The sequence below is a fragment of the Bos taurus genome, chromosome 7, assembly GCF_002263795.3.
Source record: "Bos taurus isolate L1 Dominette 01449 registration number 42190680 breed Hereford chromosome 7, ARS-UCD2.0, whole genome shotgun sequence".
NCBI lineage: Eukaryota > Metazoa > Chordata > Mammalia > Artiodactyla > Bovidae > Bos > Bos taurus.
Genome location: NC_037334.1, coordinates 2,652,518 through 2,669,408, shown reverse-complemented (window position 1 = coordinate 2,669,408; position 16,891 = coordinate 2,652,518). Strand labels below are relative to the sequence as shown.

Below are 16,891 nucleotides of genomic sequence, written 5' to 3'. Positions count from 1 at the left end.
TTATCTATTCATCAATGTACACTTCAGCTGCTTCCATCTTTCAGCTAGTGTGGATATTGCTGCTATGAACATGGGTGTCCTTCCTCTTCCAGACCTTGCTTTCAATCTTTTTGATTACATATCCAGAAGAATAATTTCTGGGTCATATGGCTATTACATTTTTAATTTTTTGAGGAAATTCCCTTGATTTTCTACATGGGCTGTACCATTTTACCTTCTTTCAAACACCACAGAATTTTTCAGCTTCTTTACATCCTCATCAACATCTGTTGTTTTCTGTTTTTTGTTTGTTGTGTTTTTTGTTTTCGACAGTAAGTCATTCTAATGGGTATGAGGTGGTATCTCATAGCTTTGATTTGCATTTCCCTAGTGATCAGTAATGGAGAAGGCAATGGCACCCCACTCCAGTACTCTTGCCTGGAAAATCCCATGGATGGAGAAGTCTGGTGGGCTGCCGTCTATGGGGTCGCACAGAGTCGGACATGACTGAAGCGACTTCGCAGCAGCAGTGAGCAGTAATATTGAGAACCTTTTCATGAATTTGCTGGCTGTTTAAATATCTTCTTTGGAGAAATGTCTATGCAAGATTTTTGCCCATGTTTGAATCACGTGGTTTGTATTGCTGTTGAGTTTTAGGAATTTTTAATATATTTTGGCTGTTAATTCTTTAGATATGTGATTTGCAAATATTCTCTTCCTTCTGTGAGTTGCCAGTTTACTTTGTTGATATTGCCATTTGGTGCACAAATCTTTAAGCTTTCTCACAAAGTCCAGTTTGTCTCTATCATCTTTCGTTGCTTACACCTTTTGTACCATATGCAATAAATCATTACCAAGTTCAATGACAGAAGATTTTACCCTAAATATTTTCTCCTAAGAGATTAATAGTTTCAAGTTTTATCCTTAGGTCTTAGGTCCATTTTGAGTTAATTTTTGTTTATGGTATTAGCTAAGGGTCCTACTTCATTCTTTTCCATGAGGATATCCAGTTTTCCCAGCATTATTGTTGAAAAGACTGTTCTTTCCCCATTGAACGGTTTTGGCACCCTTGTCAAAAATCATTTGACTATATATGCAAGAGTCTGTTTCTGGGATCTCTAGTCTTTTCTGTTGGTGTGTCTGTCTTTACGCAAGTACTACATTGTTCAGATTACTATAGATTTTCAGGAAGTTTAGAAACCAGGAAATGTGAATCCTCTAGTTTTGTTTTTTCCAGATTGCTATACCTATTGGGCTCCCTTAAGATGTCACTGGATTTTAGGATAGGTTTTTCTATTTTTTGCAAAAAAAAATGTCATTAGAATACTGATAGGGATTCAATCGAATCTATGGATTGCTTTGGGTATTATTGACATTTTAAAAATATTAGATCTTTCAATCGATGAACATGGAATATGTTTGCATTTATTTATGTCTTCTTTATTTCAACAAGATTTTTGAGTTTTCATTGTCAAGTCTTCCACTTCCTTTGGAAAGTTTATGAAAGTGAAAGTGAAAGTCACTGAGTCATGTCCGACTCTTTGTGACCCCATGGACTATACATACAATCCATGAAATTCTCCAGGCCAGAATACTGGAGTGGGCAGCCTTTCCATTCTCCAGGGGATCTGCCCAACCCAGGGATCGAACCCAGGTCTCCCACATTGCAGGTAGATACTTTACCAGCTGAGCCACCAGGGAAACTCTTGTAAAGTTTACACCTAAGTGTTGATGCCATTGTAAATTGAATGTTTCCATTATTTTCTTTTCAGACTGTTCATTGTTACTGTATAGAAATGCAAATGATTTTTGTGTGTTGACTTTGTATACTGATACTTTGCTGAATTCATGTATGAGCTCTCACAGATTTTTTGGTGGAATCTTTAGGGCTTCTTACATATAAGATCTTCCCCTTCATGGATCACAGCCTTGTTGAGGGGAAGCGGCTTCCTTAACTCAATGAAGCTATGAGCCATGCTGTGCAGGGCCACCCAAGATGGGCAGGTCATAGTGAAGAGTTCTAAGAAAACAGTGTCCACTGGAGAAAGAACCAGCAACCTACTCTAATATTCTTGCCTGGAGAAGCCCACGGATAGTATGAAAAGGCAAAAAGATTTGACACTGGAAGATGAGCCCCCAGGTCAGAAGGTCTTCAGTATGCTCCTGGGGAAGAGCAGAGGGCAATTACTAATAGCTCCAGAAAGAATGAAGCAGCTGGGCTGTGGGAGACAGCAAATGGGCAAGATGACGTGTTCAGGCTCTCTCACTCCATGTTTTGTAAATAATGTCTATGGAACAGCTGAGATCATTTGTAGCACTGCACATGAGCCTTACGAGGTGTTCATTTGGTCACGGGTTGTGTGCGGTTCGCATATATAAGCTTCACCTGGACAAGCAGCAGCATTTACTACTATGTCACGGCTATGTCCATTGGGTCAGCCACAAGAGGAGAGAGTTGAGCTGCTGCGTCAGCCAGGAGAGAGGCTGTGTTGTGTTAGGTTATGCTATGGCTGCTGCACCAGCCAGGAGAGAATAAACGTGTCTGCAGTTCCTACAGCTCCTTGCGTCTCGTTCCAGCCTCTTAGCTTGAGCCTTGCCTACCCTGGGTTCGGCGAACAGTGTGAACAGCAAAACAATTGGCATCATGAACAGGATGAAGAGCTATACCTGGGCCAAACCAAAGAGGACACTCAGTTGTGATGTACCTGGCGGTGAAAGTCAAGTCTGATGCTGTAGAAATGTTAGTCATGATCTCAAATGGCCTCAGCCTGCAATGACTTGGAGTGGGGCCTGGGTTCCCAACCAGAGACTGGGCTGGGTCATGGCAGTGAAAGCACCAGACCCTAACCAGTAGACCACTGGTCAGGACAAGGGCCCTGGTCATTCAGCTTTGCAGAAAAGAATTTCCACAAAGACAGAAAGTAGTGAAACAAGTAAAGTATTAGGAGGGAAAAAAGTACAGTACGTGTGGATAGACACATGGGCAGACTCAACAGGAGAGTCCCTGAGTTGCTGAGTCATGCCTGCGTGGCAATTTGAATTACTTTTACGGGGTATTTCTTCGAGCTTTCCTTTGGCCAATCATTATGATTTGCCTGGTTTACAATCCATATCTCCATATCTTCCCATGTGTGTGTACGCATTGCTTAGCCAAAATGGATTCTACCAAAAAGGCACCTGGATGTGACCCCTCTTTGGCCTTCAAGGAGTCTTTTCTGTACATGTGTGGTCAGAGAGGTCTCCTGATTTCCCCAATGAGAAATATGTGGTCTCTGCAGAGTCCAGCCTCCTCAATTGCCCTGCTATTCTTGTCTTCGAATTTTGGTCAAATGAATCTCCAGTTGATCGACCCTGGGGGCGCCCATCTGCCCACTCCCTTAGGCTCTTGAACCAAGGTAAATTGATTGGATGTGGTCAAGCAGGAGATGGCAAGATTAAACACCCACATTTTGGGAATCAGTGAACTAAAATGGGTTGTTGTTGTTCAGTTCTCATTTACATCCAACTCTTTGCAACCCCATGGACTGCAGCACACCAGGCTTCCCTGTCCTTCACCATCTCCTGGAGCTTGCTCAAACTCATGTCCATTGAGGTGGTGATGCCATCCAACCATCTCATCCTTTGTTGTCCCCTTCTCCTCTTGCCTTCAATCTTTTCCAGCAACAGGGACTTTTCTAATGAGTCAGCTCTTCCCATCAGGTGGCCAAAGTATTGGCTGGGAATGGGCAATTTAACTCAGTTGTTACTGTTCATCGGCTAAGTACTGTCCGACTTAGGGAGGGATGGGGGGTGGGGGTTGCTGGCCTCAGGCTGGGGCCCTGCATGTCTATGTGAGCTGCAGTGACCCCACTGCAGGCGGAGGTGGCGCTTGGGCGCCTGGTCCCAACTCCCCAGTCCAGCAGCCGCCAGGAGCCAGTCAGGCGTGCCTTCCTCCCCAGTTTTAGCTGATGGCAGAGTGCAGGTAGGTACAGGTTGGGCCACCTCGCTGGGGAGCGTTTCCCGGACGTGAGCCCCAGGGTCGGGCTAGATGAAGAGCGACCTGCCGAGGACGAGGACGGATGGATGATGGATGGCCCGGGTGGCGGGGCCAGGTGGCAGGAGGCCCCCGTGTAGAGTGGGGCCGCGCTTGTCTCCCTGGGGGCCCGCGCCTGAGCCCCTGCCTCACGGCCCTCCCTGTGTGCGCGCTGCCTTTCCCGGTGGCCGCCAGCCCTCGCCTGCCTGCATGGGTGACCAGCCATCGTCCCCTGTCTGGGAGCTAACTGGCTCTGCCCCGTGCGGGTGTCACTCCCCGGCCGCCATGGCCGGCGTCACCGGACAGAGCGCTCTCCTGGCCTGAGGGGGCAGCTGGGCCCCGCGCATGCGCGGAGGGCGCAGGGACACGTGTCACAGAGTATTCTCGCTGGCCAGTGGTGGTCAAGAGCCCCGCGAGGCGCCCTCCCCGGCCAAGGAGGACCCTGTGCTGGTGGCCTCTGGTGAGACCCCACGTCATTCCCTGGCGGACCACTCACATCTGGATCTCGCGGTGCACGGCCACCCGCTCCACCTCCGCTTCTGAGGTCTTTATGGTGACCAGACCCCATCCTGAAGCTATCTAGGGCCCACTGTAGCTCTCATTAGCCCTCATTAACATAATAGGCAATATATACATATATATGTATAAAGTATGAAAATATAGCCTACAATGCTAAGAACTGTTCAAGGCACTAGAGATACAGAGATAAGAATATCTACCCCAAACCACTAACTTCATACTGGTTATATTTCCTTTTTCTTTTAAATTTGGTTTTGTTTCTGTCATTGAAAGATACAAAGGTTGAGACCCCGAGAGACTGATGCGGTTTTTCCTTGACCTGAGTAAGAATGCTGGGCATTTCTCACGAGAAAGAGGTGGAAATGGTTGGCTGCATGGAGTAGGCAGCACCCAGGTGAGTAAATGAGACTTGAAATTAAAAGGAGGAGGACTTGGCCTCTGAGCAGGTGGATTTGGAGATGTGGAAAATAACTTTCCAAGAATAGCTGCCGACTAGTGAGAGTGACTCTCAAATGTAGGAGGAATTGAGGAAGGGAGGAAGGGCTCAGTATCCCCACAGCATTAAGCGTTCTGCATCTGCCTGGGGCTTCATACCTGTGGTATTGTAAATGTCCTTGCCCTCAGTTCCTGGCACAAAGTTTCAAAATCTGAAATTTCCCAACTGACAGAAGCATCTTGTGATGCTAATGAGTGACGCTGAGGTCTCTGAATAACTTAGAATGGGGGCTGGTTTCCAGAAAGACAGGAATGTGACTAGAGGCTTGGAACTTTGATCCCCCAACCCCAACATCTTGGGAGGGGAGGAGGCTGGAGACAGTTTAATGATGAGGCAGTGATTTAATCAATTGTGCCTATTTGATGAGACCCCAATAAAAATACTCGACCTCAGGGCTAGATGAAGCTTCCTGGTACCACACTGATATGCTTTGATGCCGGGAGAGGGCTGTGCCTGATTCCATGTGAGGGCGTGGAAGCTCTGCTTCTCCCTGCATGCTGGCCGCCTGCACCTTGTCCTGTGCATCTCTTCCATCTGGCTGTATCCTTGCTGGTATGTATCATAAGTATAGCACTTTCCTGAGTTTCGTGAGTCATTTTAGCAAATTTTTGAACCTAAAGGTGTCATAGGAACTCCTGAATTTATAACCAGTTCATCATAAGTGCAGGTGGCCCCTGAGATTTGAGACTAGTGTCACAATGCAACTCGTCTTATGGGACCGATCCTCTTCCCTGTAGGGTCTGTGCTAACTCCAGGTAGTGAGGGTCAGACTTGTCCAGCTGCTGTGGAAGATAACTCTCACAGGAGTATGGGGATAACGCCCATTAGGAGTCCACAGCTTTGGAATTTCAGAAGGTTGAGCCCCCAATGTTGACTCCTCAAATTTCCTGATTGCCATTGGCATTGCTCATCCCATTTATCCCAATAATCTTGTAAACATACATTTTCCAATACTGGATGTGTTTATGCTTTAAAACTAGAGAGTAGTTGGTTATTTGGTTGAATCTTGAATGACACTGTGTCTTCTTCAGAAGATCTTTCTGATGCTTGAGATAAACAATGACAGACACAGTTGGACATCTACTGATGCACACACTTGCCCCGTAGCCTCTTTCTGGCAAAACCTTAGTGCCTCTTCACATCCTCCTGCATCCACAGTGGGAGGCTCCTAGCTCTGCATTTGGTCCTTAGCCCAAATGTATTGGTGGCTGGTTCACTTGATTACTAGTGGAAAGAAATGACCTGCCTGAACCAGAGCAGAGATCATAGGTGTGAGAGTGGGCTGCCACAGGAATTACTGTTGAAATATATGAGATCTGAATCTGAGGGCTCTCAGTGATCATAGTATTTGCTATGTTTAGAGAATGGAGTAGGTCCAGACTCCTGTCCCCAGTAACTTTTCAGTAAGAATCAGTATAACATTGTCTGGGCACCAGTGGGCCAAAATGATGATAAGTGATAGCAAATAACCTTAAAGATGGTGATTTACACCTTTACAGCATCTCATACGGTTAAGTGCAAAACTAATACAATTATGTAAAGTTTAAAAATAAAATAAAATTAAAAAAAATAAATGTGATACATCATAACTTCTTATAAAGGAAGAAGAAAATTATGAAAATCAAAGGCAAAATTGATGCACTGGTAATCACGGTAGAAGATTTTAATATACTATGTTTAGAAACCATAGATCAGATGTGTAAAATACTTAAATTTGTAGAAGTTTTGATATCACAACTGGAAACATTTATGAGTTAGAAAGATGGACACATCGGTGGCATTTTGTATTCATGAAATGCAGCAGCCATATTATTTTCAGATGCCTACGTGCCATCCTAAAAAGTGAGAAGCCATTCGGTCACAAACCCCTCAAAGCAGAAATGATACAGGCCATATTTTCTAACCACTGTAAAATGACATTGCTGACTGTTGATGAAAGGATAAACAAGTTATAGATAACCACCTGGAAGTCTTAGAAACCATCCTAAATAATTTCTGCATTAAATGGAAAGCTGAAATGATGATTAAGGCATGAAGGTAACAAGAAAGGATGCCCCTTTGTTCCCCCAACTCTCAGAATTCTCAGGCAAACATGGGAAAATAATTCATTCTGGTCATATTCAGGTTCTCTTCACTAAAATGGGGGTGAGATTACTGCAGAACACAAAATTTCAAATGAGAAGTTAACTTCTCATATGCTCACACTATACAAACTGTTGTTACCAGATGGTACCTTAGAAAAAATAGCATTCAGAATGCACACTCTTTGGGGTTTCTTCTAAGACCCCATTCTCTGCAGCCATGAGTCAATGTACCTTCAATACAGGTTTTCCCATGCTCCTCTGCATGTAAAGTTGCTGGCCCCTTGGCAGCTTGGTCAACAGATATGACAGCTAGCTAGCAGATGGTGATTGCCACCATGAAATTAGAAGACAAGTTGCTTCTTGGCAGGAAAGCTATGACAAACCCAGACAGTGTATGAAAAAGCAAAGACATCACTTTGCCAACAAAGATATGTATAGTCAAGGTTATGGGCTTTCCAGTAGTCATGTACAGAAGTGAGAGATGGACCGTAAAGAAAACAGAGCACTGAAGAATTGATCCTTTCGAACTGTGTTGCTGGAGAAAACTCTTGAGAGTCCCTTGGACAGCAAGGAGATCAAACCAGTCAATCCTAAAGGAAAATCAACCCTGAATACTTATTGGAAGGACTGATGCTGAATACTTTGGCTACCTGATGCAAAGAGCTAGCTTAATGGAAAAGACCCTGATGCTGGTAAAGATTGAAGCCAGAAGAAGAGGGTGACAGAGGATGAGATGGTTGGATGGCATTACCAATTCAATGGACATGAACTTGGGCAAACTCCAGGAGATGGATGGTGTGGTATAGGGAGGCCTGGTGTGCTGCAGCCCATGGGATCACAAAGAGCTGGACACGACTTGGCAACTGAACAACAAGATTAGATAGATCTATCAATAGATAGATTATATTGATTGATGGGTTGGTAGATTAAGTAGATAGATATATAGATGATAACAGAATTATAGTTAAATAGAAAAATAAAGCTATAGATAGATGGATACATAGATAAATCGATTAGATAAATGGGGGATAGATGAATGAGTGGGTAGATGAATGAGATGATATTAGGCATATATAGATAGATGAAAGATATGTAGATATGACAGATGGTAGAAAGATTACAGATAGACTAGATCTGTTTATCAATAGATTAGATTGATTGATCAGTCAATAGATATTCTGAAAACTCCTTCTGATTCAGAAAACTGAAATCCTGAAGCAAATTACAGCAGGCCCACTCTATCACAGTTCCCAAGGAAGTCAGGGGAGTCCCAGGGCAGAAGCAAAGACAGAGGAGACCAGGGCTGAACACGGCATCTGGACATCTGTGTTTCAACAATGGTCACAGCTTAAGGCAGGGCAAGTGGGCAGTGAGACAGGGATGTCCCACTGAAATGGGAACACTCAGTTTTGCCCTATCTGCAGAGGGTTGGGCAGCCACAAACCAAGGCCAAACAGGAGCATCCAATCTGAAATCATGAGGCGCGAAAGGAAGGTGGCCACTGGGTAAAGTGCAGAGACCGCAAATCGATGGACTCCTGATGTTGGGATTATGAGTGTGCCAATACATAAAAAGTAGAACTAAAGATAAAATAAAAATCATGTGCAGAGAGGAAGATACCATAAAGCTGGCCAGACAATTTTGGAAATAGCCAATAAGTAATTCTAAAACAGAAAGCTATAATAGCTGAAATTAAAACTCAAAGTGTGGTGTGATTTAAACATTCACTTAGACTAGGCTAAAAAAGAATTAGTGAACTAGAAAATTAAGGTGCATTGCTGCCGCTGCTGCTAAGTCGCTTCAGTCATGTGACCCCATAGACGGCAGCACACCAGGCTCCCCTATCCCTGGGATTCTCCAGGCAAGAACACTGGAGTGGGCTGCCATTGCCTTCTCCCATGGACATGAGTTTGATTAAATTCCAGGAGATGATGAAGGATAGAGAAGCCTGGCATGCTGCAGTCCATGGAGTTGCAAAGAATGGGACACGACTGAGCAACTGAACAACAAAAACAACCATCTTGTGGCTCCTCATCATTTTTTTTTGATGTAAGTTTCCTTTTTTGGTAAGTTCCTGCAGTTTTTTGGTCAATGGTTGTTCAGCAGATATTTTGGTATTTTCTAAGAAGGGATGTCAGAGCTGTCCATATAGTCAGAGCTATGATTTTTCCAGTAGTCATGTATGGATCGGAGAAAGCAATGGCAGCCCGCTCCAGTACTCTTGCCTGGAAAATTCCATGGACAGAGGAGCCTGGTAGGCTGCAGTCCATGAGGTCGCTAAGAGTCGGACATGACTGAGCGACTTCACTTTGACTTTTCACTTTCATGCATTGAAGAAGGAAATGGCAACCCACTCCAGTGTTCTTGCCTGGAGAATCCCAGGGATGGGGGAGCCTGGTGGGCTGCCGTCTACGGGTTGCACAGAGTCGGACACGACTGAAGTGACTTAGCAGCAGCAGCAGCAGCATGTATGGATGTGAGAGTTGAACCATAAAGAAAACTGAGCACTGAAGAATTGATGCTTTTGAACTGTGGCCCTGGAGAAGACTCTTGAGAGTCCCTTGGACTGCAAGGAGATCAAACCTGTCAATCCTAAAGAAAATCAGTCCTGAATATTCATTGGAAGGACAGATGCTGAAGCTGAAGCTCCGATACTTTGGCCACCTGATGCGAAGAACCGACTCAATGGAAAATACCCTGATGCTGGAAAGATTGAAGGCAGGAGGAGAAGGGGATGACAGAGGATGAAATGGTTGGATGGCATCACCGACTCAATGGACATGAGTTTGAGCAAGCTCCAGGAGTTGGTGATGGACAGGGAAGCCTGGCATGCTGCAGTCCATCAGGTCGCAAAGAGTTGGATACAACTGAGCAACTGAACTGAAGAAGGGATGAGTACATGTCCTTCTGCTCTGCCATCTTGAGCTTATCTCCTTCCTGTGCGTGCATGTTTGTGTGAAGATAAGTTTTTGTTTCTCTGAGATAATATACAAGAGTGCAAACGCTGGGTTTTGTAATAGTGTGTGTTTTGTTTTTTAAGAAACTGCCCAGTGTGTTCCGGAGTGGCTGCGCTAGTTTGCATTCTGACCAGCAGTGCCTGTGGTATTGTCTCTCTTTGTCCTCACTGCATTTGGTGTTGTTATTTTTGTAAAAAATAATGAAAATAAACTTCAATTTAAATAAGAATTGAAATGCCAGAAGGGGGACTTATTCTCATGGCCTATGATGATAGCAGAGCCCAACAGAGGAAGAAATATTTGCTCTTCTTGACTGGCAAGGGTTCAGCCAATAAGACACAATCACAACTCAGCCAATGAAAAGCCACTGCACTTTGAACTCCAGTTCTTCTACGAATAGTTTGTTTGCTGTAGCCCTCTCGATATATTTTTCTCCCCTAAAGAGTTCTTTCCTTCTTGTTGCAAGGGAGTTATACATGGTTTGTGATGGCTGAGGACCCCAAATTGGAATTCTTTGCTGACCCTGAATAAGCCCATTTTTTACTTTTCTTTCTTTCTTTTTTTTTTTTTTTTTTTTGATGCTTTTGAACTGTGGTGTTGGGGAGGACTTTTAAAAAATTTATTTAACTGGAGGCTAATTACTTTACAATATTGTAGTGGTTTTTGCCATACATTGACATGAGTCAGACATGGGTGTACATGTGTTCTCCATCCTGAAACCCCCTCCCACCTCTCTCCCCATCCCATCCCTCTGGGTCATCCCAGTGCACCAGCCCTGAGCACCCTGTCTCATGCACTGAACCTGGACTGGCAATCTACTTCACATACAATAATATACATGTTTCAATGCTATTATCTCAAATCATCCCACCCTCGCCTTCTTCCACAGAGTCCAAAAGTCTGTTCTTTACATCTGTGTCTCTTTTGCTGTCTCACATATAGGGTCATCATTATCATCTTTCTGAATTCCATATATATGCATTAATATACTGTATTTGTGTTTTTCTTTCTGACTTACTTCGCTCTGTATAATAGGCTCCAGTTACATCCACTTCATTAGAACTGATTCAAATGCATTCTTTTTAATGGCTGAGTAATATTCCATTGTGTATATGAACCACAGCTTTCTTATCCATTCATCTGCTGATGGACATCTAGGTTGCTTCCATATCCTGGCTATTAAATAAACAGTGCTGCGATGAACACTGGGGTACATGTGTCTCTTTCAATTCTGGTTTCCTCGGTGTATATGCCTAGTAGTGGGATTGGTGGGTCATAAGGCAGTTCTATTTTCAGTTTTTTAAAGGAATCTCCACACTGTTCTCCATAGTGGCTGTACTAGTTTGCATTCCCACCAACAGTGTAAGAGGGTTCCCTTTTCTCCACACTCTCTCCAGCATTTATTGTTTGTAGACTTTTTGATAGCAGCCGTTCTGACTGGCATGAGATGGTACCTCATTGTGGTTTTGATTTGCATTTCTCTGATAATGAGTGATGTTGAGCATCTTTTCATGTGTTTGTTAGCCATCTGTATGTCTTCTTTGAAGAAATGTCTGTTTAGTTCTTTGGCCCATTTTTTGATTGGGTCATTTATTTTTCTGGAATTGAGCTGCAGGAGCTGCTTGTATATTTTTGAGATTAATTCTTTGTCAGTTGCTTAATTTGCTATTATTTTCTCCCATTCTGAAGGCTGTCTTTTCACCTTGCTTATAGTTCCCTTCGTTGTGCAAAAGCTTTTAAGTTGAATTAGGTCCCATTTGTTTATTTTTGCTTTTATTTCCATTACTCTGGGAGATGGGGCATAGCGGATCCTGCTGTGATTTATGTCAGAGTGTTTTGCCTATGTTTTCCTCTAGGAGTTTTATAGTTTCTGGTCTTACATTTAGATCTTTAATCCTTTTTGAGTTTATTTTTGTGTATTTTAGAAAGTGTTCTAGTTTCATTCTTTTACAAGTGGTTGACCAGTTTTCCCAGCACCACTTGTTAAAGAGATTGTCTTTTCTCCATTGTATATTCTTGCCTCCTTTGTCAAAGATAAGGTGTCCATAGGTGTGTGGATTTATCTCTGGGCTTTCTATTTTGTTCCACTGATCTATATTTCTGTCTTTGTGCCAGTACCATACTGTCTTGATGACTGTTGCATTGTAGTATAGTCTGAAGTCAGGCAGGTTGATTCCTCCAGTTCCACTCTTCTTTCTCAAGATTGCTTTGGCTATTCGAGGTTTTTTTGTATTTCCATACAAATTGTGAAATTATTTGTTCTAGTTCTCTGAAAAATACTGTTGGTAGCTTGATCAGATCATATCAGTCACTCAGTCATGTCCGACTCTTTGCAACCCCATGAATCACAGCACGCCAGGCCTCCCTGTCCATCACCAACTCCTGGAGTTCACTGAGACTCACGTCCATCGAGTCAGTGATGCCATCCAGCCATCTCATCCTCTGTCGTCCCCTTCTCCTCCTGCCCCCAATCCTTCCCAGCATCAGAGTCTTTTCCAATGAGTCAACTCTTTGCATGAGGTGGCCAAAGTACTGGAGTTTCAGCTTTAGCATCATTCCTTCCAAAGAAATCCCAGGGCTGATCTCCTTCAGAATGGACTGGTTGGATCTCCTTGCAGTCCAAGGGACTCTCAAGAGTCTTCTCCAACACCACATTTCAAAAGCATCAATTCTTCGGTGCTCAGCCTTCTTCACAGTCCAACTCTCACATCCATATATGACCACAGGAAAAACCATAGCCTTGACTAGATGAACCTTTGTTGGCAAAGTAACGTCTCTGCTTTTGAATATGCTATCTAGGTTGGTCATAACTTTCCTTCCAAGGAGTAAGCTTCTTTTAATTTCATGGCTGCAGTCACCATCTGCAGTGATTTTGGAGCCCATAAAAATAAAGTCTGACACTGTTTCCACTGTTTCCCCATCTATTTCTCATGAAGTGATGGGACCGGATGCCATGATCTTCGTTTTCTGAATGTTGAGCTTTAAGCCAACTTTTTCACTCTCCACTTTCACTTTCATCAAGAGGCTTTTTAGTTCCTCTTCACTTTCTGCCATAAGGGTGGTGTCATCTGCATATCTGAGGTTATTGATATTTCTCCCGGCAATCTTGATTCCAGCTTGTGTTTCTTCCAGCCCAGCATTTCTCATGATGTACTCTGCATATAAGTTAAATAAACAGGGTGACAATATACAGCCTTGATGAACTCCTTTTCCTTTTTGGAACCAGTCTGTTGTTCCATGTCCAGTTCTAACTGTTGTTTCCTGACCTGCATACAAATTTCTCAAGAGGCAGATCAGGTGGTCTGGTATTCTCATCTCTTTCAGAATTTTCCACAGTTTATTGTGATCCACATAGGTTTTTCCTGTGGTCATGTATGGATGTGAGAGTTGGACTGTGAAGAAGGCTGAGCGCCGAAGAATTGATGCTTTTGAAATGTGGTGTTGGAGAAGACTCTTGAGAGTCCCTTGGACTGCAAGGAGATCCAACCAGTCCATTCTGAAGGAGATCAGCCCTGGGATTTCTTTGGAAGGAATGATGCTAAAGCTGAAACTCCAGTACTTTGGCCACCTCATGCAAAGAGTTGACTCATTGGAAAAGACTCTGATGCTGGGAAGGATTGGGGGCAGGAGGAGAAGGGGACGACAGAGGATGAGATGGCTGGATGGCATCACTGACTCGATGGACGTGAGTCTCAGTGAACTCTGGGAGTTGGTGATGGACAGGGAGGCCTGGCGTGCTGCGATTCATGGGGTTGCAAAGAGTCGGACATGACTGAGCGACTGATCTGATCTGATCTGATGTAGAGGATCATGTCATCTGCAAACAGTAGAGTTTTACTACTTCTTTTCCAATCTGGATTCCTTTTATTTCTTTTTCTTCTCTGATTGCTGTGGCTAAAACTCCCAAAACTATGTTGAATAGTAGTGGTAAGAGTGGGCACCTTTGTCTTATTGTTGACTTTAGGGGAAATGCTTTCAATTTTTCACCATTGAGGGTAATATTTGCTGTGGGTTTATCATATACGGATTTTATTATGTTGAGGTATGTTCTTTCTATGCCTGCTTTCTGGAGGGTTTTTGTCATAAATGGATGTTGAATTTTGTCAAATGCTTTCTCTGCATCTATTGAGATAATCATATGTTTTTGTTTGTTTGCTTTTGTTTGTTTTTTAATCTAAAATTTTATTTTATTTCAGTCTGAGTATTGCCACTTATTCAAATAGCTCACATAAACCCATTCCATCCAAAAAGGAAATATAAAATGCTTCTAACAGCATAAGCACAGTTGGCATGGCCTATCCAAAGGTCTTCCAATAGTGTCCACACGCAAAAAAAAAAAAAAAATCTAAATGGAGTTAAGCCATAAACTGGATGTTCTTATCATCTGTGCCGTAAGAAATATTCAACATCAGTTTGGTTTTAAAAACCCATCAAATATCAGTCATGGCAAGGAAGACCACTGAGCTGACTTTTGATAACTAAGTTATGTTAGCACTGAACGTAACGTATCCTACGTGATTGCTGCCATGCGGAAGACCTTGGGGTAGGAGCTCTTCACAAGTAACACAAGCACCACTTGCACAGGGATGGCCGGGCATTCCCAGAGCAGCCGTGTGCTCCTGACTTCCTCCACTGCTTCTTCCTCACCATGGTACTCAAGCCTCCAAAGCTGAGAGGGCAATGCTCAAACTCACTGAAGGCTTTTACAAAGAAGACTAATGAAGGAGATGTTGTGAGGTACAGCTAAATACTAAAAGTGATGACGATGATGAGATCTTGAGTACTTGAGCCTATTTATATTGCCTTGGATTCATTGATTTTGCATGTTAGCCTGCTTTCTATCTCACAGGACACTGTGGGGGATTAAGTGAGATAAAGTATGTGACAGTCTAGTTTGTGTCTGCATAACCAGTATATAGTATTTCTATCCTCCTCCCCATCCCCAAAGAGGCTAGTCCTTGAACTTTCAGAGTACTCTGTAAAGAAGAAATTAGTATTTCTGTCTGCATCCGTGTCAGCATGATTCTAAATTTCTCCCGAGAGTCACTTCTCTTTTGTAAAATAAACTTTATACTATTTGAAATATACGTGAAGCTTCATTTTTGTTCAGGGTTTTTAACTTCTCATTGTGAAAAGTTACTTCTGAGGAACTGAAACCCCAGAAGGTAACCATAACAAAAACATGTTCAGTGTTTTTTTATATTTTAAATGATGATTCAAAGGCAGACTTGTAGACTTGTATCTCTTCAGGAGATGGAAGGCAAATGCAGCCTCTGAAGGGAACTGTTCTAATTATTGCCTAAAAAAGTAAAGTTATACAACTATATTCAAGGACATAAGACAAGGCACTACATTAAAACTAGGATGACTGAACAGTTAGGGGGAAACAGCTGAAAGAGTAAAGGGAGAGAGATTTAAGAATAATCTGAGTTGGGACAAGGATCCATCAGTCCTGGATGCTTCTGTTATCTGAATATCTTGAATCACATGATTTCCTGTTTTACCTTCTACAATGTCTCCACTGAAATTTCAAATCAGCATTCTCACAGAACTAAATAATAGTTATCATTGTGTTGGGATTCAAAATTTCAATCCAGTAAACATCAGGATCTTGAATAAATGCCAGGCCTTTCATTTTACCATCATCAGGTTTCTTCACAAATTTGACTCCCAGTTCTTCAAATCTTTTACAAGCACCATGAACATCGGGAACAGCAATTCCAATGTGACCAAATCCTCGAGGGTCTGAATTGCCACTGTGGTAACTCTGGGTCTCATCATCTTCCGTGCCCCAATTGTGTGTCAGTTCAAGTGTAGCTTTTCTGGAGAATACCCACGCTACTTTTTCATCTTTATCTTTTGGGATGTCATTTTTATCCTCATAAGCCAAGAAATACAGTGAAAATTTCATAGTGGGGAAATCAAGTTTCTGGAGTAGTGTCATTCCAAGAATTCTCGTATAAAAATCCAGTGACTTCTTAGGATCCTTAATTCGCAACATGGTCTGCTGCAAGAGAAAATCCTTGGTGCTGGGGTCCGGGTCGGAGCAACAGCTGAGGGCAGCCTTGTTGGTGAGGCCGCCGGACTTGGGCTGTGGTTCTGCCATGGCCGCACTGCTGTATCATGGACGACTGTCCCCGGGAATGCAAGACGTATCCCAATCATATGTTTTTATCTTTCAACTTGTTAATGTGATGTATCACATTGATTGACTTGCATATATTGAAGAATCCTTGCATTCCCTGGGATAAAGCCCACTTGGTTATGATGTATGATCTTTTTAATATGTTGTTGGATTGTTTGCTAGAATTTTGTTAAGGATTTTTGCATCTGTCTTCATCAGTGATACTGGCCTGTAGTTTTCTTTTTTTGTGGCATCTTTGTCATGTTTTGGTATTAGGGTGATGGTGGCCTCATAGAATGAGTTTGGCAGTTTACCTTCCTCTGCAATTTTCTGAAAGAGTTTGAGTAGGACAGGTGTTAGCTGTTCTCTAAATTTTTGGTAGAATTCACCTAGTAGCACAGTTTATTTATCCAATACAAAGAAATAGAGGAAAACAACAGAATGGGAAAGACTAGAGATCTCTTTAAGAAAATTAGAGATACCAAGGGAACATTTCATGCAAAGATGGGCTCGATAAAGGACAGAAATGGTATGGACCTAACAGAAGCAGAAGATATCAAGAAGAGGTGGCAAGAATACACAGAAGAACTCTACAAAAAAGATCTTCACGACCCAAATAATCACGATGGTGTGATCACTGACCTAGAGCCAGACATCCTGGAATGTGAATTCAAGTGGGCCTTAGGAACCATCACTACAAACAAAGCTAGGGGAACTGAT

The 16,891-nt window shown here is 42.9% G+C and overlaps 1 protein-coding gene across 1 annotated transcript; it reads right to left on the bottom strand.

The window, feature by feature from the left end:
* Positions 1–13,849: 13,849 nt before the first annotated feature.
* LOC101905254 (lactoylglutathione lyase-like) lies at positions 13,850–16,216 on the bottom strand. The gene has a single exon (XM_059888492.1). The coding sequence runs from the start codon at positions 16,151–16,153 to the stop codon at positions 15,599–15,601; it is 555 nt and encodes a 184-aa protein (XP_059744475.1). The 5' UTR covers positions 16,154–16,216; the 3' UTR covers positions 13,850–15,598.
* Positions 16,217–16,891: the final 675 nt, after the last annotated feature.

Bases quoted from the DNA above. Each gene is read 5' to 3' on its own strand.
- LOC101905254 (XM_059888492.1), bottom strand. From the start codon at position 16,153: ATGGCAGAACCACAGCCCAAGTCCGGCGGCCTCACCAACAAGGCTGCC.